A 24,353-nucleotide genomic window follows, 5' to 3' on the forward strand; every position below is an offset into this window, starting at 1 on the left:
TGGTTACTGTTTTCTTTCCTAAAGACTTTGGCACTTCTCAAATTTTCTAAATGCATTTTAAGCCAGAAACGATCATCCTCTCTCACCTGTAGAGTCTACGTTTCCTACACTAAGACGGTGTTTTATGGTGCTGTCCGCTGACCTGCTGAAAGGCCGCAGAGCCCAATTTGCACAGCACCTCCTCACTCAGTGCGGCTTGTGCCATCTGCTTACCCAGACCACCGTGTGGACTGGGTTCTTCTACAGACTGCAGCTTACTCTGCTGCGTAACTGTTTATCCCATGATGCCAAATAAAAGCCTCAATCGTAAACTACCTCTACAAAAGCAAGGGCCCTGTCTTTATGCTAGTAAAGAACATCCTAGCACACATCATCATGAACACTACACACAGCCTGTTAGCCACCTGACGTTTAAGCCAGAAAGACAAAGTCTATGTTAATAATAAGCTCGTTCAATACCTTATATAGTATTAAAAATAACAAAAACCGCCAGTCCTGTGACGCTAAGTATATTCTGTGCTGGAGACTCTATTCGTACTCTTATCCTGTCTGACAGACACGCCGTGCCCCTACCCACCATGCTATTCCTCCGTTAACCAGAGGCACAAAGTAAGATGCTCACAGCGAAGTCTCCACCCCCACCGCTCGCTACAGGTTAAGATGACAACTCTCCCAGCAACCACCCCTACGTGGAAATTTTGAAAGGCTTATACCTCTTTAGGGACAAGAGCTTTTTTTAAAATAAAAAAATTCACAGCTTTTTAGGGAAGCATGCAACTTACTCTGTTACAGCACTTCTGAAACTTTTTTTAAAATATTTATTTTTGGCCACGTTAGGTCTTAGTTGTGGCACGCGGGCTCTCTAGTTGTGGCGCATGGGCTCAGTAGTTGCGGCGCAAGGGCTTAGTTGCCCCACGGCATGTAGGATCTTAGTCCCCAACCAGGGATCGAACCGGCGTCCCCTGCGTTGCAACACGGATTCTTAAGCACTGGACGGCACAAGAGCTTTTTTACTCTTAGACGGAACCCAAAGACTGCAATCCCAGCAAAGTTTGAACAAACTTACTTCTCAAAGATGGGCCGTATGATGCCCCGCCCTGTCCTAGAGGAAATCCAACTCCAAGCTGGCTCGAAATGGCTGCCTGACCGTAGGAGACGTAACAACCGACGACAAATGTCTTCCGAGAATTACCTGCATGTCTCCTCCCCCAGTTACTCCTCTTCTCCCCTCAGCTGCTGTAACCTGGCCTCTGCCCGCATCCTCACCTCGACCCTCGTCCTGCGTGACCTCTGGGCGTCACCTGACACGGCTGATGGCAGCTGTCTCCCCTTGACTCCCAGAGTGTTCTTTCTCTTCTCTCTTCGACTGCTCCTTCCTGGCTTCTTGGATGGTTAACTCTGTGTGTCAGCTTGGTCTGGCCACAGCACCCAATGACTGACCCACACGGCAACCTCGGTGTCGCTGTGAAGGTACTTTGCAGATGTGGTCAACGCTAAGAGCGTCCTCCCTAACGCGGACTGGGCCTCTTCCAAGGAGCCAGAGGCCCTGGGCGCAAGAATGAGGCGCTGGCCTCAAGCCCGACACACTCCCGTCAGGGTCTATCCTGGTGCCCACGTGAGGCCGGGCCCTCCTTGGAGGCTCAGTGCACATTTGCTCAACGTTGTCAAAACGGTGTCAAAACAGTCACCATCGGCCCCTCCTCACTCTCTCATAACAATAAGCCTCTGGAAGTTCCTCTCCACCTGGCAGGTCAGTGCTCAGCTGTGACATCACTCTTCCCTCCCCAGCAGCACACGGATCCTGCCATTCCTGGACACCTGGGCAGGAAGCATCAACTACGGGGCTGCGCGTGGAGCCGGGGCTGGACCAGCAAGCCCTGGGCCTGCTCTGTCCACCACCTGGCCCCAAACCACCCGCTCATCTGCTCACACGTCACACTGCACTTGGGAATCTCACCTGAATAGAAGGCCTACTGTGAAAAGGGTTGAACAAACCAATAACGTCTTAAAACGTGTATTTCGCTCTCTCAAGTATTAAAGATATTTCAACTCGTTCACCATTAAGAATAAAAATACATATATAACTCACTTTGCAATAGCTCCTCCGATTTAAAAGGTATTAACATACTTACATAGAACCCAATTCAAGCAATCTGTTCCAGAAAAATAATTCCTTGAACCACATCAAGATGCAGTCACGTCTGCTTGACAACACAACGAATGAGATGTTTTAACAACCCCCAGCCCACTGCCAAAGCAGGTCTAAAAATATTTATTTGCCAGCCCCGCTCTCCCTCCTGGACTTGGTGCCCACCACCTTCAGTACCACTCTGGGCTCCACCCGGAGCAGGGTTCTGCAGCCTCTGCCCTGCGCCTGCGCTCCCACCTATGCCAAGTGGCTTGCACCCCCACCTCATCTCTGCAGGCCGAGCCCTCAGACCAGCTCCCTGCCACCTTCTCCAAGCCCTCCTTGAGCCCCTCTCATTAACTTTCCGTGACACCTCAATAAACGACATTTAGCTTGTGGTGGTTCCCGTGAGAATTATTTCGGTATTATTTTTAGCGTTTTTATAAGCTCTTCAAGACAAGATCCATCTCTCATACATACTTAAATCCTCTAAGTTAACAACAATAGTGTCTTGTATTTAGTAGAGACCCAGCTGCATTACAAAGCAACTCAAAATTGGCTTTGCCCTCGAGTAAAGCATGAAAGCTACTAAACGCTGACTAACCCCAGAGCGAACTAGTTGCTAACAGTGGTTCTCAATTTAGCTGCACATTAAAATCATCTGGGAAGCTTTTAAAATCCGGATGCCCAAAACAGTTACATCAGAATCTCTGGGGGTGGGACCCAGACATCAGTATATTTTAATGCTGCTGGGGTGACGCCCATGGACAGCCAGGGCCGAAAACGTCTTGTTTCAAGCAGCACCTGCTGCTTGCAATGACTTGGCTTCGTGGGGAAATCACAGGCCTCCCAGACTTGGCTCTCACACACGAGTCCCCTCCAGACCCGACCTCCATCATACTTAGAGACTGAACAGAAAAAGGGGGCATATGAATACCCTTCTGATCTACAGGCCAGACTGAAATAGAAATTAGATTATAACTCCTTTTGTCCAAAATAACTGTTTTACGTTTTTGAAGATTCTAAATTTTCAAAGTCACATTTCATTCTCCACCGACTTCTTTCCCTTGTGCACCAGCCTGAGGAAGGTGTTAACTCAGGACCAAGAAGGTCTCGGGTGCTTCCTCCTGCCCGCTTCTCTGTAAGCAACTCCACCTACAGTTCCCAAGACTGAGCCTGGGAAACATAAGAGGTCCAGGCCCGACTGGTCCAGACAGCGCCTTTGGGAGAAGGTGAGGCAACGGGGAGACCCCTTCCTCTGAGGCTGAGAAGCAGAGCCCTTCCCGCGGGGCCTGTGGCTTCCCCTCTGGCTGGTTCGGCCACCTCGGCCGCCCATCTGAGCCTGTGGGCACTACAGGGACAGTGCACCGAGGCAGGAGTCAGGAAACCAGCCTCCTGGAGGGGCACCTTGCCCGGCCACGGAATCCAGCAGGGCACAGCAGACGGGCTGCTTCCCGTGGGCAATCATGAGTTTCTTCGGGTACGAACCTGCTTCCTACTTCTTTAGTGGTTACTGAGTACTTTTTAAGCCCCACGGCACGTGTCTGGGACACTGACAAAAGGGGGCCCAGCAGGTAGGAAGAAACATCGGTAACAGAGGAGGGAATGACAAAGTAACGGTAAGACTGGAGAGGAAAGACGTGCTACCTAAAGACACGTGAACGCAGCTCTCCAGAGCGAGACGCCCACGTGCTCTGCAGAAGCACTTGTATGTAGTATGTCTCTAATTACTTTCAAAATCCCACAAACTGTACATCTGTGCATTTCATGAACACAGATGTCGCGGTGGAAGGTTCTTTCCACAGCAAGCTCACGGCTAAACTCTGGAGGGGGAGGAGGAAAGCGGGACCAAAAGTTCACAGTGAATCCGAAGAACAAGGCCGCCCGCCCGGGATGCTGCCCCCGGAGCCCGGAACACGCGGTGACGGCCTCTGGACACGAGGGGGCAGAGCAGTGGCCGGCGGGGGCCACAGGGCCCTGCGGTGAGAGGAGACTTTCCCAACAGCAGCCCTGGCTGCAGTCAGCGAATGAGTGCGTGAGGCCTGAGCCGGAAAGTGTGAGAATCGCGCTTCCCACCTACATCCCCAACGCCTGTTTTCACATACAAAGTTCCTGGGAACACAGACCCTCCTGGTCACTCACGTGTTCTCTGGCAGCAACACAGACCGAATGGCCCACAAAGCTGAAAATACTTACCATCTGGCCCTTTGCAGAAAGAGCTGGCCAACCCCTGGTCTAAAACCACCACGGGGAAAAGCATGACGACAGCCATTATTACCCAGCAGGCAAGCACGCAGGAAAGGGCATGTTTAGGCTTCGATGTTACACCTGCATTCACTCATCAAGCCCTTTGTTCTGGAAACAAGTCCCTTTCGTGGTGGCCGTGGCGGAGGTGCCAGCAGACAGTCCTCACCCTCCCCACGCCCAGGGCTGGCAGTGTGGCTGGGCCACGTGGCAGCGACGGGCCACAGGCGGGAGCCAGGTGCCTGCCAGCCGGCTCCCACGCAGGGGTGACCACCAGCGTGACACTCCAGGGGAGCCGCCTCACAGGGGACAGTCCGTGAACACACAAGTGAACGTGTGCTGCGAGCACCGAGACGCCAGGGCTAGCTTCTCACCTGCTGGGTGGCAGCGCAGACCGGGCCCCGCTGTGTCCCTCCTTCCCCACGGGGTACAGAGCCCAACAAAGGAGAAAAACACGGCCCACCCCCAGTCAGCCCCCCACCAAGCCTACTGAGATCCTAAACCACTCGCAAGCCTACCGTAACTCGGCCAAGGTCCCGCACAGAAGCACTAACACGGCCGGCGGAGCAGGGCCAGGCAACCAGGGCCAAGCAGAAAGCCCTCGAACACCTCAGGGAAGAAATGACTTTTCCAGGGGGTGAAGCAGTCGAGACAGGGTTTCCCTCTTTGAGGAATCGTCTTCCTGCCACATTTTACATAATCTTCAGTGTGATGTGGTGGAAAAAGCACGAGTTTTCAAAGGTGTGGCAAGTGGACTCAAAATCCAACCCTGCCACTTAGCTAAGTGATCCTACCCGGAGCTTAACCCCTCTCAAAACTCAACTGTCTGTCGGACAGCTACACATAAAAGAATGAAATTATAACACTCTCTAATCCCATGTACAAAAACCAACTCAAAATGGATTAAAGACCTAAATGTAAGACCAGAGGCCATAAAACTTCTAGAAGAAAACACAGGCAGAGCACTCTTTGACATAAATCATAGCAATATTTTTTGGATCCGTCTCCTAAAGCAAAGAAAATAAAAGCAAAAATAAACAAATGGGACCTAATTAAACTTAAAACGTTTGCACAGCAAAGGAAACCATCAATAAAACGAAAAGACAACCGATTGAATGGGAGAAAATATTTGCAAATGATACGACTGATAAGGGGTTAATATCCAAAATATATAAACAGCTCATACAACTCAACATGAGAAAAAACAAACGACCCAATCAAAAAATGGGCAGAGGATCTGAACAGACGTTTTTCCAAAGAAGACATACAGATGGCCAAAAGGCACGTGAAAAGTTTCTCAACACCGTTAATCATCAGAGAAATGCAAATTAAAACCACAATGAGCTGTCACCTCACACCTGTCAGAATGGCTATCATCAAAAATACCACAAAAACAAATGCTGGAGAGGGTGTGGAGAAAATGGAACCCTTGTGCACTGTTGGTGGGAATGTAAATTGGTGCAGCCACTATGGAGAACAGTATGGAGGTTTCTCGAAAAGCTAAAAATAGAACTACCTAATGATCTAGCAATTCCACTTCTGGGTATTTATCCAAAAAAAATGAAAACACTTGGGGCTCCCCTGGTGGCGCGGTGGTTGGGAGTCTGCCTGCCGATGCGGGTTCGTGCCCCGGTCCGGGAAGATCCCACATGCTGCGGAGCGGCTGCTCCTGTGAGTCATGGCTGCTGAGCCTGCGCGTCCGGAGCCTGTGCTCCACAACGGGAGAGGCCACAGCAGTGAGAGGCCCGCGTACCGCAAAAAAAAAAAAAAAAAAAATGAAAACACTTAACTCAAAAAGATATATGCACCCCTAAGTTCATAGCAGCATTACTCACAATTGCCAAGATATGGAAGCAACCTAAGCGACCATCAACAGATGAATGGATAAAGAAAAATGTGGTGTGTGTGTATATATATATATATATATACATACACACACATATACATACATACACACATACACAAGGGAATATTACTCAGCCATAAATAAGAATGAAATGTTGCCATTTGCAGCAACACGGATGGACTTGGAGGGTATTATGCTAAGTGAAACAAATCAGAGAAAGACAAATACTATATGAGCTCACTTATATGTGGAATCTTAAAAAGAAAACAAACCAGTGAACATAACAAAAACAAAGCAGACTCACAGACATACAGAACAAACTAATGGTTACCAGTGGAGAGAGGGAAGGGGCGAGGGGCAAGACAGGAGTAGGGGATTAAGAGGTACAAACTACTATGTATAAAATAAACAGGCTACAAGGATATACTGTACAAAAACAGGGAATATAGCCAATATTTTATAACAACTAGGAATGGAATATAGCCTTTAAAAATTGAAAATCACTAGGTTGTACACCTAAAACTACATAATATTGTACATCAACTACACCTCAATAATTTTTTTTAGATGTCCAAGACCAGTTTGCTCCACTTGACCCAGGTCCCTCTAGCTTTGCCTCCTTTTCCCATCTCTGGGGCTCAGGGCCATCATCTAATAAACAAGGAGCCCAGGTTACAAGGCCATCTCTACTTCCTGTAAATGTACTGAAAGTGAACTAAACTGTCTGATGAGAAAAAATCTCACCTATGAACAATCTGTAACTGCTGGCAGAAGTTTCTTTTCCGTTAGGATGAAATAAAGACTAAAGAGTGGGGCTTCCCTGGTGGCGCAGTGGTTGGGAGTCCACCTGCCGATGCAGGGGACACAGGTTCGTGCCCTGGCCTGGGAAGATCCCACATGCCGCAGAGCGGCTGGGCCCATGAGCCATGGCCGCTGAGCCTGCGCATCCGGAGCCTGTGCTCCGCAACGGGAGAGGCCACAACAGTGAGAGGCCCACGTAACACACACACACACACAAAAAAAACTAAAGAGTGCACACCTGTTCCTTGCTTTCATGGACAAGAAGACACAGCTGATGTTAAGTGAGATTTAAGAAGTAGGGAGAGCAAGGCATGTATTTTACTAAACTTACTAATACTCCCACCTGTCTCTAGTTTCCCTTTCTTGCACATTTTGTTGGAGGACAGAGCTGTTTAATTAAGCACATGTAACAATAAAAATAGAATTATAATTTGTTTTCACCCATAAAAAGTTGTCTACATAGGAAAATGTTTTCCAATAATAAGAATAACATTTGTTAACTCTAAAATTTCAATCTTAAAACACAAGTAGAAGGTAAAAGTTATGCATCTTCTACCCCCAAAGATATGTTATTTTCTTTAAGAGTTTAGCATTCATTCAAAACCTTTTCAATATATATATGCAAACTATATTTTTAAATAAAGTAATACTACGTGTAAACTTTACAACTTGCTTTTTCACTTAACAATGTATACTACAGACATCTTTTCATTTCAGTTTACACTGATTCACCTCATTCTTTTTAAAGACTGCGTAGTATCCCACTGTGTAGATGAAACAAAATTTATTAAGCCCTCACTCCTGAGCCTGACACGCTCCTCTTTAAACTCAAGTCCCTGGGCTGAGAAGGTAAGACAGGGCAGAGGCTGAGGGCTGAAAATTACATGAGTATTTCCTACCTGACTGCTTCACTTCAGGCTCTGACCTCTTCCTGGCAACAGCACATTTGGCACAAACCTAAATATGCGTGAAGCAAGACCAGTGAATTCATGGGAACCATGAGGGGAAGGATGCCCTTCATCTTTCCATCAATACGTAAGGTTAAAATTGTCCAGTTTAAAATACAGCTGGCCAGGTAAGAATAAAGCCATGAGAATACTTAAACACTTCTGCTGAGCTGAGTCCTATTTCCAAACATTTAAGTCATCTCCACTCCAAGAAAAATATTTCACCAGTATGCTGGCCTTTAACAAATCCTGTAAGACAGGAGTGAAACAGGAACATCTGCATACTGACGTTAAGAACCTATTATTCCAAGAATGCTGGGCCTTTAACTGTGCAATGAACCCGAGCACCTTACCCTTATAAGGTATAAGCTTATACCTTATACAGCGGACGACGGACATCGATGGGGCAGCTCTGAATGACTTCATCAACAACGTCCGAGATGGACTCCATAAAGTCTGGGTTGGCAAACTGATTTCATATAAATATAAAAGAAACATTACACATTTCTCTCAATAACCTTTTTAAAAAGTAACTAACAAATACAAAATGTACTATACCGTTAAAACCATCACACTAGAATGACTACGTCAAATGTTCATATGTCAGAAGAACCCAAGTGACTGTGCATGGGGTGATGGTGACATGTGCCCTCAGGAGATGACATGTGTGGGGTCAGCAAGGGGAAAACATCAAAGAGTAGCAAAAACAGACCAGCTCTGCATTAGGACACACGGTGAATCCTGCTGTCAGAGTGTGAAACGCGTGTGCATGATGTATGTGACATGTAATGAAAACGCCACGAATACACAATAAGTATACCACTTATGAATATTAACATCATGATAAAACTAGCCATGATATAAGAAAAAAACACAGTCAATGAAAGATCACACTGTGAACCTGAGCTAGAAGCCTGGGGAGGGTTCGGGGCGGGGGGGTGGCTTTTAAATGAAACAGTCAATATGGTAGCAATCATGTCACTGAGTAAACAGTCTTGGATTCAATTCTGTAAGTTAAATAAGTTAAAGTATAAATAATTCAACTTAAAAAAACTTTAAATACACTTTAAAAATCAAGGAAAGCTTTAACGTACTCAAGGGGAAGAAGGTAACATCCAGTTGCTCACCGGCTGTTCACTGGACGTTTTCGGTTTTATGTCTATTTTAAATCAGTAATATCAAAGGCATGATTATTAGATTATAGTAAGGCATACATTGTGTGCCACTTCCCTATACAAAATGGTCATACACATCTAAAAACAGGCAGCCGCTTGTAACCTACCTATCAAATGTAAACTGAATTAGGCAGAAAAATATACCAAAATACAAATAAAATCCACTTTATTTAAACCTTAAAATGTTGCCTCTTGATGACTGCTTCTGCAAAAGTAATAATAATTCTTTGTGACTATAGTTAAAATGATGATATCTGTAATTCCTAAAGTCCATCTAACTAATGGAAAGGTTAGTCCTCAGACAGAAGCTTTAACTAACTTGCAGCAGGGAACACAGCAGGACCAACTGTCTGGGGTTAAAAGCTGCAACTAGGATGAACCATCACCGAGGATGGAAAGGTTACATGTTACTCTACTCCCATACAAAGGCAGATTGCATTCGGTCCCCGGGATTAACTAGTTTTCATATTACTATGGATTAATTTCATTTCCATTATCTTCTATTGCTCTTAAAGCTTCTCCCTAATCACTCATTATCTCTAACGGAGAACCAAGTCTAAAGAGGGGCATCAGTCAAGCAGGCAACCTGCACAGGGGCTGTAAGAGCTGCAGAGGGTGCAGCGTGTATCCCAGCGTCCTCACGACAGCGGCCTGAGAGCTGCTCAGGAAACCCCACTGGGGACTCTCCGTACACACATGAGGTGGCAGTATCGCTCCACATGTGCCATACCTCACACTCAAAAAGCTAACATCTTACCTCCGGGTGAAAGAAAATCTCAGGGCCCAGGAACCTTTCGTAGCCAACATCTATGATGAACTTCTTCTGGTTGACTGCATTGATCCCCGTGTACTGTTTGATCCACTTCTGAGGATCCACATCATACTTGGCAAATTCCTTGACGATATCAGGGCAAATGTAACAGTATTTCTCCTGCAGACACACACACAGAGATGCCACCAGAGTCTGCCCTCTGACAAGTACCCAGCATCAAACACCCTGAAATGAGTCCCACACACACACAACTCCAGTATGGACGTGTGGCCAAGCCTCACAGACTTTTCATGACTATGCTCTGGACTTGTAAATCTGCTTCCTTTGCAGCTTGGCTATGAACCTCAGCCTTACCCTATCAAATTTTGCTGCATATCATCTGAAGTGATGTCTAAAGGTATCCCTCTCCGCTTTCCTTATTCCTCCTGGGCCCCTACACAGCGCCTGGCCGGGCACACACCGCCATCCACCCTGCACCAGTAGACCGCATTCCCCACGATGAATGCGGTGGATCTCACCCCCATGCCTACCACGGCCCACCGGTGGGTCGTGAACCTGCTGTGCAGCCCGACACAGCACGGTCATCAGCTCCACGACAGTACTCACTGAGTGCCTAGGCACACGGGATGCGCAAGTGAACAAAACACACACAGACCCCTGCCCACTGGAGCATACGCTCTGGCTAAGTCAAGAGAGTAAAGTGACAGCCGTGATATGTAAGTAAGTGACACAGCACGCTAGAAGGCGGCAGGTACCACGGACAAAAGAAAAGGCCCACTTAGGCAGGATGGAGCTGCCGTACGCCCATACACGAGAAGCCACTCATGGTTTCCACCCCAGCACCGGACCAGCCTGACAGGTGGAAAGTGTCTCCTCAGCATCTGGTGACGCTCGACTGGGGATCTCTGGGTCGATCATCTGTCCTGAGAGCTAACCTCAGCAGAGCAGCAGGTGGCACTTGGGTGGCAGATTCTGAAAGCAAGCTGCCTGTGGGCAAGGTGGGCTTTGCCCAACACCAGGCACACAGCTGGAGCTCACTACACATTTTAGAAGGACCTCTGACGGTCTTTTCATGATACTAAGTTTAAAGTTCCTGAGAATCCCTGAAACAGATCCTAATACCATCCTTGATATACTTTGTCGAATTATAAGCTACACAACCCTGCTCACTGACAACAGAGCGAGTCAGTCCACATGACTTTAAATCTACAGACTGGAGACAGAGACGTTACGTTGCCTCAAGAGGCCTGGTCAACTTCTTAGGGCACCTCAGCTGGCTCAACTGATGGCATGAAACGCCTCCTTGAAGCTGGACGGAGAGCAGCCCCGTCAGCCCTAAGTTCTGGACTCCCACTGCAAGGACAGTGTGTGCCAGAGCCCACCAGCCTCAGGCCCACCTGTGACCCTGGGAGTGACAGGATGCAGGGGCTCTAACCACCCTTTCCAGGATCTCCTCCATCACAGAGAGAAGTGAGGCGAGAACGAACAGCAGGGTCGGGGCAGCTCACCTGCGAGAACACAAGGAGTCTCTCGCACGCCCGACCTTCACTGCTGAGCGACACACTGTCAGGGCCGGACTGGGCCAGTTCCGGGCTCAGGGCCAGAACCGGACCCCAGAGAGCCAGCAAGTGAAGGAAATGCCTCCCGATCATCACACTCAGGGCTCTGCTCACCCCACATCCACCCCGAGGGTCGGGTCCCATTTGTGAAAGAGAGCGTGGTGAGGGAACCTGGATCAGAGATCCAAATCTCTTTCCTTGAAGAAAGGCAAGGAGAGGAAGAGGGAAAGTTGGGGAAATATTTTATTCTAAAAAGGAAGTCTTATGTTGCTTCTATAACCTTCCCACCAGAAGGAAAGGACGGGTCCTGATGCCTTGGCTGGGCATTCGAGGTGCTCCCGTCCTGGGCACACGGGGCAGCAGGCCCCTCCTCACAGGAGCCCTGACCACTGCCAGTGTGCCTGGGCTCAAAACACCTCTGTTCACCAGGAGTGGCGGGTGAAACGCGGAAGTCCCGCCCCCGCCCCATGCTTCCTTTCCTTTTAGCCAGCCCGGTCCTGGGTGCTTAGTGCGAGGAAGCCAGGGAGCAGCGATGGGGGCGCAGGAGAACAGGCTAGACTCCCCTGCGGCTCAGAAGCTAAGTGTATGCTCAAGGCCATGTGTCGTCCCCACGTTTAAATTCTTCTCCAGAAGCAAACAAAACCCTTGCTCCTCATCTATATGAAGATCACGCTTGTATTACTAAGAATCTCTTGCATTTTGGCTTAAAAAAAACACAATAATTTGTCCTAATTTTGCAACCTGAAAAGAAAGCTCCTTTCAACAGGGTCTGTCAACTGCTACATACAGAGTCGTACAAAGACCAGACTGATGGATCGGGTCAAGCAGGCATTTTAAAAAGGAACAATGAGCCATTTTTCTTCTACTCTTACGGATTTAATTTTAAAACCTCCTGTAACTTTTCCGGCATGGTAATTACAGTCTGGAAACTACATGTGGATTCTGCTTTATGATCCCACCCTAGAACAGCATTACTCTGAACGGTAATTCACAGGGCACAGAACCACAGACTACAGGTACTGGGAGGTCAGCCAGTGTGAATACTGGCTGACCTCACAGGATTCCTAACGGTCGCTGCTGCTGCTGCCTGTTCCTTATTCTAGAAATGAACTTGAAGGGAGACATGGGAGACACGTCCAGCTAACTGAAGGTTCTACCTGCTCAGGCGCCAATGAAACGATGCTGTACTGTGTAGGGCACTCAATCCCAGCGATCGGGCTGTTCGCATGCGTAGCTGGAAGCTCCACAAGCATAAACAGATCGAGACCCACATTCGTGGGGAGTGGGGAGAAAGGAAGGTGAGGGCGGGGGGTCTCGGCAGCGAGGGAAGCACCCAAACACCTCTCTCACCCGCAAGCCAGCCCCGTTTGCTCCTGCTCTTACCTTGATGGCTTTGGCAGTCTCCAGCGACTGCTCCGGAGGAATCCCCACCTCCCGCTCCCTCAGCAGCTGTTGCATGAAATACGTAATATCTCTCCCTGCGATAGGGATGTGTTTGATGCAGCTCCCAATGACATACCCTTCTGCCTAGGAAGAAGAGGAGACAGACGGTGTGTGAGCGACTCCAGGAGAGAAGGGCTCCCTGGGCGCTAAGTCAGTCTCCCGCCCCGCCCACGTCACTGCATTTACTGAGTCCCCACTCTGTGCACAGCTCAGGCCTGGAAGTCTTTTCAAACGACCACTGGCACAATTCCGTTAGTAGAACCGGAGATGCCCTGTAAGCCACCAAAATGACGTCTTCGTCAGGAATGTGAAGAGAAAAACCACATGAAATGGTTCATTTCCAAAAAGTACTGCCGTTTGTCAGAACAATGGATCATCATTTTTTTCTTCCTCTAACAGAAAGGAAGAAGTTTATCTATAAAATCATTAAAACGACTATAAATGGACCTGTATTTAAAAGTCAACAATTTGGTTAGCAGGCAGGACACGGCTTCTAACAACCTGGACTCAATCCGGTTCCACGTCTGTGGGCTGAGTGACCGTGGACACATCTGGCAACATGTTTCATCCTCAGGTCCTTCATCCATAATATGGGGCAAACGGGGTTTATAATACAGAATTCATGAAACAGAGTAAGTCCCGCTCACAGCCCTGTTTGGGACCAGTAGTTAGGTACTCAATAAATGGTCCCGTTTACTGTACAAAGAGCGGCACTTGTTAGGAGTGATTCTGGCCAGTTCACCCAAATGCTCTGCCGTGTGAGACCACGCTGGGAGGAGCTGCGATCCTCTTGCTGGGCCGCCCCCTGCCAGCGCCAGGAAGGGAGCTACAGCTCTTTGCCCACCGCCCGCAGCTCGGCCCGAGGGCCCACACCTTTTAAAAGGAGGTATACACACACACACACACCCCATATGTGCAGAAAATATGCCTGTAATATACATAAATAACTAGTAACAGGGCTCTCTGAGCAGGGGGCCTGGAGGAGGAAGATGAGAAGGAAGAGGAGGTCTGACTGTCCACTGTGTGTCCCGTTGCAGGCAGCTTCGATTCATCTTCAAAAAAGCAAACTTCAGGGGCTTCCCTGGTGGTGCAGTGGTTGAGAGTCCGCCTGCCGATGCAGGGGACACGGGTTCGTGCCCCGGTCCGGGAAGATCCCACATGCCGCGGAGCGGCTGGGCCCGCGAGCCATGGCCGCTGAGCCTGCGCGTCCGGAGCCTGTGCTCCGCAACGGGAGAGACCACAACAGTGAGAGGCCCGCATACCGCAAAAAAAAAAAAAAAAGCAAACTTCAAATAATTCATTTAAATAGTCCACTGGACCGAAAGAAAAATATAGACATTGTCTCTTGAACCTGAATTAGGAATAATTTCTCTAATATTTTGAAAATTAAAACCAAAAAGTGACACTGCAGAGCATTCTGCAAGTCAAAAGGAACAATCTCCCCTTCTTGGCTCTTAAATTAATTTTGAAAAACAAGAAGCGATTTCTCTAAAGCATGAGCTGGGTAAAGCCGTCCACATCTTGTCACAGAACACAGAGCTCATCCTTCAGAGCGGTCACGCACCACACCTACTGATACCCAAGCTGACAGCTCAGAACGTAAGCCAGGAAGGCCCTCCTGGTGATGTACCCCCGGTGATCAAGCAGAGCCCTGGAGACCCCGAATGACTGCTGACATCCTGATTGCAGAAATTTCCCAGCATGAATCCCAACTTGCCAGCACCGAAGACACTGGTTTTCTTCTTCTTTCTCACATACCTGAGTTTAAAGACTCTTGTTACCTTTGCTAAGTACAGTTACGGTTTCTAAAGTGGTATTTTAATTACAGAAGGGTTTTTTCCTTTAATCTCTCCCCTTACCTCCAGTCGGGGGAGGCCTACAGAAAGTGAAGCACTGAACACTCTGCTTACCACTGGGATAGCATGGGTGACCCCATCCCCACTGTCGATGACGATCCCCGTTAACGTACGTTCGCCCACTTGTCGCGAGGTCCAAGACGCTGCTAAGGCCAGCACTGCCTGCACCAAAGACACGGAGACCATCAGCATTCGGGGAAACTCTTCCCAAGGACTGCACCTGATTGTTCTCAGGTTCAATCAATAAGACTTTTCTTACGAGTAACTCTTTCCCTTCCCTATCCTCCATCTTCCCCCCAAAATTCAAATTCCAAATTGAACAACTAACACACAAATTTTGTATACTTCATCTGGAGGGGTCAAGTTTTCAATAAAATAAATCAAAGTTTTGCAAAGAAAAGCCGGAGAGAATCACCAGAGGCAATAGCCTGTGCTATCTCCCAAATTAATTTTCTGTGCAACTCCTTCTCCTTTTTCTTAGAAGGGACTGGAATATGCAGAAGACATTTTAGGAGATACTTTTTAAAAATTTATTCCCCAAGATCCCAGTCAATTCCCTTATACAGGGTGGCAGATAAATAACGACATCCAAAACCAACAAAAATCCCCACACTAAGAACAAGTAGCTTCAAAGGAAGTCCTACAAGCTCATGGAACCACAGGAGCCCAAATCCCAAAGGCGGAACCCTCTAGAGACATATGTTTTGTTTTAAAAAGAACCATCATATCAATCTTGTCATCCAGAGAAGAATACATTAGACTCTAAAGCATGTAAAAAGACAAAAGCTGGACAAGCTCTATACCAGCAGTAAAAACATGAAGATATAAATCACAGAACATGGTCTGTACAGTGTTTGAGTTCAAACCTGAATGGGGTGGGCGTGGTGTGTGTGTGTACGGTGTGGAAAAGGAAGAACGCACAGCACAATCTTACAACAGAGGCCTTGAGAATCACCATTTCTTCCACTATTAGACAGCTAAGGTCATTTGGGAATCATAAAAATCACTTTGTTTTTACCTGAACTGCAATGTAGAGTCCTGGTACATTAAATGATTCAAACATAATTTCTGCAAGATATTCTCTGTTTTCTGGTGTGTTCAGTGGAGGTTCTGTCTGTAAGAAAACATTCACTGTATTTAGTGTTCACCCAAATTTCATGTAACTATATCAGAATCTTAAAAAAGTTAACCTAAAAGCATGTTATAATTAGGATGCTGTACAACTTCCTGATTTGACAGGTAGCGCACACCCAGAGCATCCTCTAAAGAAATTTGTACTTAAAGAAATTGTCTTAAAGAACTTTGGCTGCGGGGCTTAAAAGCTTTGACACAGGGCTTCCCTGGTGGCGCAGTGGTTGAGAATTCGCCTGCCAATGCAGGGGACATGGGATCGTGCCCCGGTCCGGGAAGATCCCACATGCCGCGGAGAGGCTGGGCCCGTGAGCCATGGCCACTGAGCCTGTGCGTCCGGAGCCTGTGCTCCGCAACGGGAGAGGCCACAACAGTGAGAGGCCCACGTACCACAAAAAAAAAAAAAAAAAAAAAAAAAAAAAGCTTTGACACAGCAGAGTAAAGCCCTCTCTGAACACTTCTGCTCTTATTAACCACCCCAAAACAGGAACAAGTTAGAGAAAAGTGAACTCTACCTTCAATAACATAACAGCCAAACACCCTGAAACTGAAGAGCCCGGCAGCAAGTTGCCAAGGGTAGTAATAACCCCACCAAGACGAGTGAGGATGCCAAGAGGGAACACCAGTGACTTCAGACCCCAGGCAAGCTACACAGGTCTCCAGAGGGAGGAAAAGCAGTGAGCCTTGCTTGGAAAAAGACCAGTTGAGCAGAACAGCTGAGAAGCCTCCCTCCACAAGCCCCACCTGCCATCAGAGCACAGGCCGCAAGGTTAGACGAAGCATCTTTGCCATCAGCTGCGAGGCAGAAAAAGCTGGGCAGAAGCAGCTTCACCCAGACACCTTCCCCCGCCCGGCCTCAACTCACACACACACCCTGTCCAGGAAGAATTCCCCTCATTCAAACATGAGGAAAGAACACAAAGAAACCAGCCAAAGGCCATATAAAGACACTGAAAGAAAAAGAGAGGGAAGAGGGGAAAGTAACAGGAAAAACAAACGGCAGGCAAAAAAACATGTACCCAGAAAAATGTAAAAATACAGCAGATGAAAATCATGATAAAGACATTTCAAAAAATTCAAATATCTATTTTAAAATAATAACCATTATCAAATAGGAGGAAATTAACAGGATTACAGAAAGATAAAAAGAATAAATAAACCTGCTTTTTTGTCATTCAGCAATAGGTTGTGAACATTTTTCCATGTCAATAAATATGGTTATACATCACATATTTAAGCTGCAAAACAAAGAAAGAAAGAAAGAAAGAAAGAAAGAATAAATAAAAATTCTCTGGACCTTTTGGCAAAAACTCCCACATTACCCTTTGTTATGGACTGAGCTGTGTCTCCCAAAATACCTAAGTTGAAGCCCAACCCCCAGTGTGACCGCATCTGGGGACGAAGCCTCTGGGGAGGTAATCAAGGTTAAATGAGGTCATGGGGGAAGCCCTAATTCGAGAGGACCAATGTCTTTGTAAGAAAAGGAAGAGACACCAGAGAGCTCTCTCTCGCACACGCACAGAGGAAAGACCGCATGAGGACACAGCGGGAAGGCGGCCATCTGCACACCAGGAAGGAAGGTCTCACCAGAAACCAACCCTGACAGCACTCTGATCTCGGACCTAAAGCCTCCAGAACTGTGAGAAAACAAATGTCTGCTGGGTAAGCCACTCAGCCTGTGGGATTTTGTTATGCTTAGTTCGAGCACCTAAAACACCCTGAAAGCAGGAAAAGTACAGCCAGCCTTGGCCATCAACACAGATACATTTGTAGCACTGGGACACATGGGGCCACACTTACAGAGTCTTCAGGGCAGGAAGGTGTGACCCAAGAATTCTACATCTGGCCACACTGCCAATCAAGTATGTTGCAAAAACAAAGGACCTTTAAACATGTAAGAACTTGGGAGAATTTGGTTCCTATGAAGCCTTCATGAATTAACTATTAGAAGATAAGAATGCAGAAAGTATGGCCAAAGACTCACAGTGAGCAATTAATCCATTTAAGATGTAGGAATACAGATTCTTCTTTCCAGGGAATAACAGCTATAGAACAGAATGCAAACATTATAAATTAAAACAGCAGAACCAGCATCAAGTTGAGAGGTACAGATGGAAGGAGAGGTATAGATGGAAGGAGAGAATATAGACATTGATATCCTCGTACCATGGAATCAAAAGATAATTGTCTTATTATAGAGTATCAGAGACATCAGTAAACCTAAAGTTGTAAATAGCAGAATAAGTTTAGTAACATGATCAATCAAAAGCAGGTGACAGAGGAAGAAAGAAAAGGTAAGAAAATGTGGAAATGTACCAACCTGATCACTAAGCACAGTAGGAAGTAATCACACCTAAACAAACACAGGTAAATATACAGAAGGGTAGTTACATTAAATAGTTTTAATGAATTATTATGAATTATTTTTATAAATAATAAGTCTTAGAATACTAATACATAAATAAAACATATTAAAACCAGAAAGCAAAGCATATAGTAGAACAGCTGAACTAAGGCCACACACACCTGTCGCACACTGGCAGGCCACACCAGCCCGGTTAAAAGGAGAGCTTATCCCACCTTCAATTTTACTAAGTTTAGAAAGTGATTTCCTGTCTCAGTGTGTAATGAGCACTGACCTCACAGGAGTCTAAATAAAGTGCTCATGGCAGCACACAGCATGTGGTGAGTTACTGTTACTAAAATCATCAGCAAGTACCAGTGAGAAACTCACTAAAGACTAAAGTCTCTTAGCTAAGACCATGAAACAAAATCAAATTACATTCTCTAGGCAAGAAAAAACAAGGTGCCTCAGAGAGGTCCAAAGTCGGCGTTGCTTCCAAGATCAGAAAAAACCTTGGGACTTCCCTGGTTGCCCAGTGATTAGGACTCCATGCTCCCAACGCAGGCAGCCCGGGTTCGATCCCTAGTCAGAGAACTAGATCTCACGTGTGTGCCGCAACTAAGGAGCCCGCAAGCTGCAACTAAGGAGCCCACATGCCGCAACCAAGACCGGGCACAGCCAAGTAAATAAATAAAATATTAAAAAAGAAAAAACCTAAATGCCCATCACTAGGAACTGATTAAACAAATTATGCCACATCCATAAAACGCTACACTTTGCAGCAATTAAAAAGGATGAGCTTTTTGCGTGCTGGTATGAAACAATCTCTATGATAAACAGTTAAGTGAAAAGAGAAAGGCATCTCCACACTTTACACATTCTTAAATGTTCTTCTGTATCAACGACTTTTTTATAAAAAATCAAGGTGTATGGGGGCGAGGAATAGGGAGCTGTTCAATGGGCAGAGCTTCAGTTCTGCAGGATGCGAAGGTTCTAGAGACCTGTCACACAACAATGCGAATACAGGTAACACTCTGAACTACACACTTAAAAAAGGTTAAGGGAGTAAATTTCATATGTTTTTAATCACAATTTTTAAAGGTTTTACAATAAAAAACAAGGTTACCACCATATGTGTATTTCATTACCATTTTATAAAACAAGATTATGTATAATCCATATGCCTGCACACAATTATCTCTGGTTAAGAACCGGTAAAGGTGCTTTCCTCCAGGAAGGGGATCTGGGGGGCAGCACAGAGCTGGGAAGGAGACACACGTGCACTGGAAATCCTTCTGCACCTTTTGAATTCTGTGCTGTGCATGTCATCACTTCAAACAAATAAGCAAGTCTGGCTGTCAGCTCGCTGGGGCCTTTAGCTTAGACTCTTGTATAGCAATGATGGAAAGCTCAAACGCAGCACCCCAAGTTTTAATTACTGTGATTAGAATCAATATATAATATTCCCTGGATGGGAGAGAGAAAGCAATCTTAAGACATATGTGAGAAATAATAAAGTCATCAAAAGCAGATTGTAAATAAGGGATCTGAAAGTCACCCAACAACAACATAACTTATTTTAACATTCCTACCTCAGGGTGTTGCGATTAAATTTGTTAATACCTTAAAGCGCCCAGCACACAGCTGGCACTGTGTTATGATTACTATTTTAGATTTCTTGCATTTAAAGCACATGAATAATAGCTGCACCTTCCAACAGTACTGGCTACAATGTGTTTCCTTAAAGCACCTCCTGTCCATCTGAAAAAGAGGCCTAATAACTACCCCCTCCCAGGGTTGTTGGTGGGATTAAATAAATGAGTGAATAGATGTAAATACTTGGTGAGGGGAGGGGCAGGGCACATAGCAAGCGCTGAATAAATGTCAGCTATACCATCAATAATGTAATTCACACCAGAAGAAATTATATATATTAGCTACAGAGATCTATAAAATCTTTTCTCACCATGAAGAGAAATGCAAGCACCTTAATAAGTTAACTTTAGAAACAAAGCATTTAAACTGAGCAGAGAGGAAAAAAGGATCAAGAGAAAAAGACTAAAAAGGCATGAAAAGTGTGAGCACAGTCGAGGAACATTTCTTCCCCACTGGCTAAGAGCTGCCTATTTGGTTTGAAGCAAAAAGTGAGCCTACAGGAAACATTCCCAGCAAGAAGTAGATTGACCCTGGCTCCTGGATTCTTCCGGGTTTAAGTCCAGTGTCAAATGAAGTTCCAAATATATCCCAAATGGATGAAAATTATGTATAAACATCAAAGGAAAACAGGTTTACTACATAAAAACTTACAGATTCGAAAACATAATCTACAAAGGGAAAAAAAAAATCAATTGAAAAAAAAGTATCTGCTCCTGACAAAAGCTTCCTATTATAAGGAAGAGTTCACAGTATAAACAAAGTGTGATACATATAAAACAGAATATTATTCAGCCCTGAAAAGAAGGAAATTCTGACACATGCTACAATGTGGCTGAACCCTGAAGACATTATACTAAGTGAAATACGCCAGTCACAAAAGGAAAAATACTGTAAGATTCCACTTATATGAGGATCTAGAATAGTTACAGTCATAGACACAGAAAGTAGGATGGGGGGGGGGTGCCAGGGGCTGGAGGAAGCAGGAAGAGGGAGCTATTCTTCAATGGGGTCAGAGTTTCAGTTTGGAAGACGAGAAAGTTCTGGAGACGGATGGTGGTAACGGGTGCACAGCAATGTGCATGTACTCAATTCATCAAACTGTACATTCAAAAATGGTTAAAATGGTAAATTTTATGTACATTTTATCACAAAAGAAACTTTTAGGTAAAAAAAAGATCATAGAAATCACAGCAATAGGAAAAGCAATAAAACACTGATATGTACAAAACACAGGACATGAATAGGCAATTCACAAAAGAGAAAATACAGCTAATAAACACATGAAAAAATGTTTAAGGTCAAAGTTATTAAAAATGCAAGTTGACAACAAATAATGAAAAATATTAATCAATTCTGACAAGAGTTCTAATAATGTGGCCTCTAGTACACTGAAGATTTCAGCGTGAAATGGTATGCTAAAGATTCAAAATTATTAATACTTCTGTACCCCCAAATTATATATAATTTTTATACTTTTAATATAAAAAATGCTAATATAGAAACCACTGTGCAAAGATTACTTCATATTACTTCTTAGAAAACCAAGAAATTGGAAACAAAAGTAAACATCTAAAAATAGTGAAACTGCTAAACAGGAAATATTCACTGGATAGAGGATTGTATAGCCATTAAAATGAGGATTATGAAAAGAGTGTAAGAAAATGGGGGAAGAGGGACAGAGGACACAATATTAAATGCAAAGTCATACAAAAACATGGGTGAAAAGATTAAATGAAGATATACTAAACGTTAATATTTATGTTAATGAGATGTAAAAAGTCCCACAGATATCTTTCAAATTTTCTAAATCACACTTACAGTTCTATAATAAAAAAAAATCTTTACAAGAGTTGTGAAACCCTGGGTTACAGCCTGTGTGTAAAGACCACAGAAACTCCCAATACAACTTCCTGATCTATTTATCCAGACGGAGAAACTCACAGAGGCAAGACGGCAACACAGAGCAGAAGCAGCTGCATCTCGACATGGCTTTCCTGGCCTTCTGGCTGCCGATGGGGATGACAATCGCCACATCCAGCCAGAGTTGTGAAGACAGTTGAATGAATTCTCGTCTTGCCACTGTCTTCATACCTGTAGTCACATCATTATGGAAGGCACTGCAACTTGCCTACCCTGTACCCATTCTCCCTTCTGCCTTAATGACAGACCACTGATCAATCACAGGCCCAGAGGAAAAGCATTTCCCAGACTTCCTCATGGACAGGGGTGGCTAAGTGAGTAAGTTCTGGCCAATAAGAAGCAAAAGCTGATGGATGTGGCTTCTAGGAAAGCTCCTTACAGGGGTGAAGGCAGACTCAAGCAGGAGACTCGCTTCTGCTTGCTCTTAATGCCTTCTTTCCTGGAATGCAGAGGTGATGATGGAGCTGCAGGAGCCAGCGTGGGGTCACCAGGTAACCGTGGAATGAAAGCCATACGCTAGAGATACTAGAGCACAGAGACCGCTAATGACAGACACCAGGATGCTGCCCTGCCAGCACTGCCCTCCCTACTACAAATGTATGTAAGGAAAATAAAACCCTTAACTTGCTAAAACCAATATTTAATTACCTGCTGCCAAACGATTCACCATCTGTGAAGAATTTACATTAAAACCTACATACTTTTATTTAAGGGAATGTTTACAATGTAATTAGGCTCTCCTGGCTCCTGAATCAAATTCAGCATTATTAAAGGCATATTCTTATGGGTTCTGAGAATCATAATCATAAACCCATTTTTTCCTCAATCCTCCATTTCTTTTATGTTTACCACCAGTAACTGTTCCTTTAGGAGACCAATTTAAATGAAACTTTCCCCAAACCATTATTTACAACAAGATCTAAATAGGAGATATCAAGTTTTTCTTATTTTTTTTTAATACTGAAGCATATGATTAAAACATCACATGAATGCAAGTTACACAAACAAATTTATTCATAATAATGGTGAAACATCATCTGGTATGAATTCAAAAATAAAGAATTAATCCGTTCCATAAAACCAATCCATATTTCTGGATAAAGACAGCAAACTGAACACATGTACCTAATACTGTTCCACCCCCAAGCCTCTCTATAACTGCAGTAAAGAAACCTTTTTAAAAATATAAATCCTGAAGGGAGGGAGACCAGGAGAGGAGATAAGGTACTGTAAGGTGGAAAGCACGTGGGCCAGGGGTGACGGACTTAGCATACCCAGGGCTGTCAACCTTCGCACTGGCTGGTGGCTTCCGTACTGGACACAGCAGGTCTACTTCATTCTCAAGAGCCAAGAAGGCAACTATTACGGCGAGTCAGGACTTACCACATGTCATGGACCACATGTCATGGTCAGCTTGACTAGGCTAAGGGACACCCGGAGAGCTGGTACATCATTTCTGGGTGTGTCTGTGAGGGTGTCACTGGAAGAGATTAGCATTCAGCGGACTGAGAACAGAGACACGCCTTCACCAATATGGGCGGGTGTCATCTGAGCCACTGAGGACCCGAATGGAACAAAAGACGAAGGAAGGGCGGTTCTCTCTCTCTCTCTCTCTCTCTCTCTTTAAGCTGGGATGTCCGTCTTTCCGGCTCCTGGCTCTCAGGCATTCTTGATCAGCACGTGCTGCTTGCTCTTCCTCCTTGATTCATATTCAAAAAGTCTGCCAATCTCTTCTAAAGTTGTAACTCGATTTCCACTCAAGAGCACTGCAATTCTTTAAAATATATGCTTCTGTTTTGAACTCTGGGCACTTCAGTGTTGGAGAAAAGAGTAGGATTCCCATTTGCCATCTGTTCAATCCACATGACCGATACAGCCAAGTCTCCGAAACGTCTTGAAAAACGTGAGCTGTAATGAGCTCATTCTCACCTATATGCTCAGGCATCTGTTCACCGCAGCCAGAAAGAACAATTTGGGGGGCTACTGAGGGACCTTTAATTTAACCCCTTTAGACTCTCTTATACCAAAAAGCATTATCTGATACAGCAGTTCAGTAAATGTCTTCAACTGACTTCTAGACTCGGCCATAAATCTCTATACCTGCTTTACTCCCCTTGAACTATTCCATTAACTGACGACTAAGGGCATAAACCTGAAAGCAATGTACCATTCTCATTACTTCCTCAATCACATCATGCAATGAACTGACCTTGCAAAATTCAAAGCACAATACACAGAACACGATATCTTCTCTGTTTAATTTAATAAACTTGATTATTTCTGAATATTCATTACAGGTACTCATTTTTGGCAAATGGACTTTTTCATATTCACACCAAACACCTCCAACTCCTTCCGAGAAAGTGGTTTTATCTTACTAGCCTATAATGCCAGCGAAAGCAGAAAATAATTTCCTGTAGGAAACAATTCCTGTGGGCTGTGTCCTGGTGGTGTGTGTCTGCTCCACAGGCTAGGACTAAGCGTCCCTCTGAGTGAAGCGAGAGGGGACCACCTGGCATGGGAAGCTGAGG

General features: G+C 45.3%; 1 protein-coding gene across 16 annotated transcripts in view; it reads right to left on the reverse strand.

The window, feature by feature from the left end:
- ACTR3B (actin related protein 3B) overlaps window positions 1–24,353 on the reverse strand; it is a 106,733-nt gene that overhangs the window by 50,099 nt on the left and 32,281 nt on the right. For 8 of the 16 annotated variants that reach the window (XR_014297203.1, XR_014297204.1, XR_014297205.1 and 5 more), the window contains 6 exons: window positions 15,790–15,885; window positions 14,826–14,933; window positions 12,856–12,999; window positions 9,899–10,072; window positions 8,343–8,435; window positions 7,919–7,976 (listed from right to left, as the gene is read on the reverse strand). Coding sequence is in view for 12 of the 16 variants with exons in the window: in XM_082661823.1 (XP_082517949.1) it covers window positions 7,919–7,976; window positions 8,343–8,435; window positions 9,899–10,072; window positions 12,856–12,999; window positions 14,826–14,933; window positions 15,790–15,885 (673 nt within the window). In the remaining 4 variants the exon portion in view is untranslated. Of the gene's footprint in view, window positions 1–7,918; window positions 7,977–8,342; window positions 8,436–9,898; window positions 10,073–12,855; window positions 13,000–14,825; window positions 14,934–15,789; window positions 15,886–17,062; window positions 17,141–17,886; window positions 17,917–18,222; window positions 18,256–21,843; window positions 21,981–24,353 lie in introns of those variants that run through there. The other 8 variants (XR_014297202.1, XM_082661824.1, XM_082661827.1 and 5 more) reach the window with 5 other exon arrangements.

The sequence above is a fragment of the Grampus griseus genome (assembly GCF_964374135.1).
Source record: "Grampus griseus genome assembly, chromosome: 9".
In the NCBI taxonomy this organism is placed as follows: Eukaryota; Metazoa; Chordata; class Mammalia; order Artiodactyla; family Delphinidae; genus Grampus; species Grampus griseus.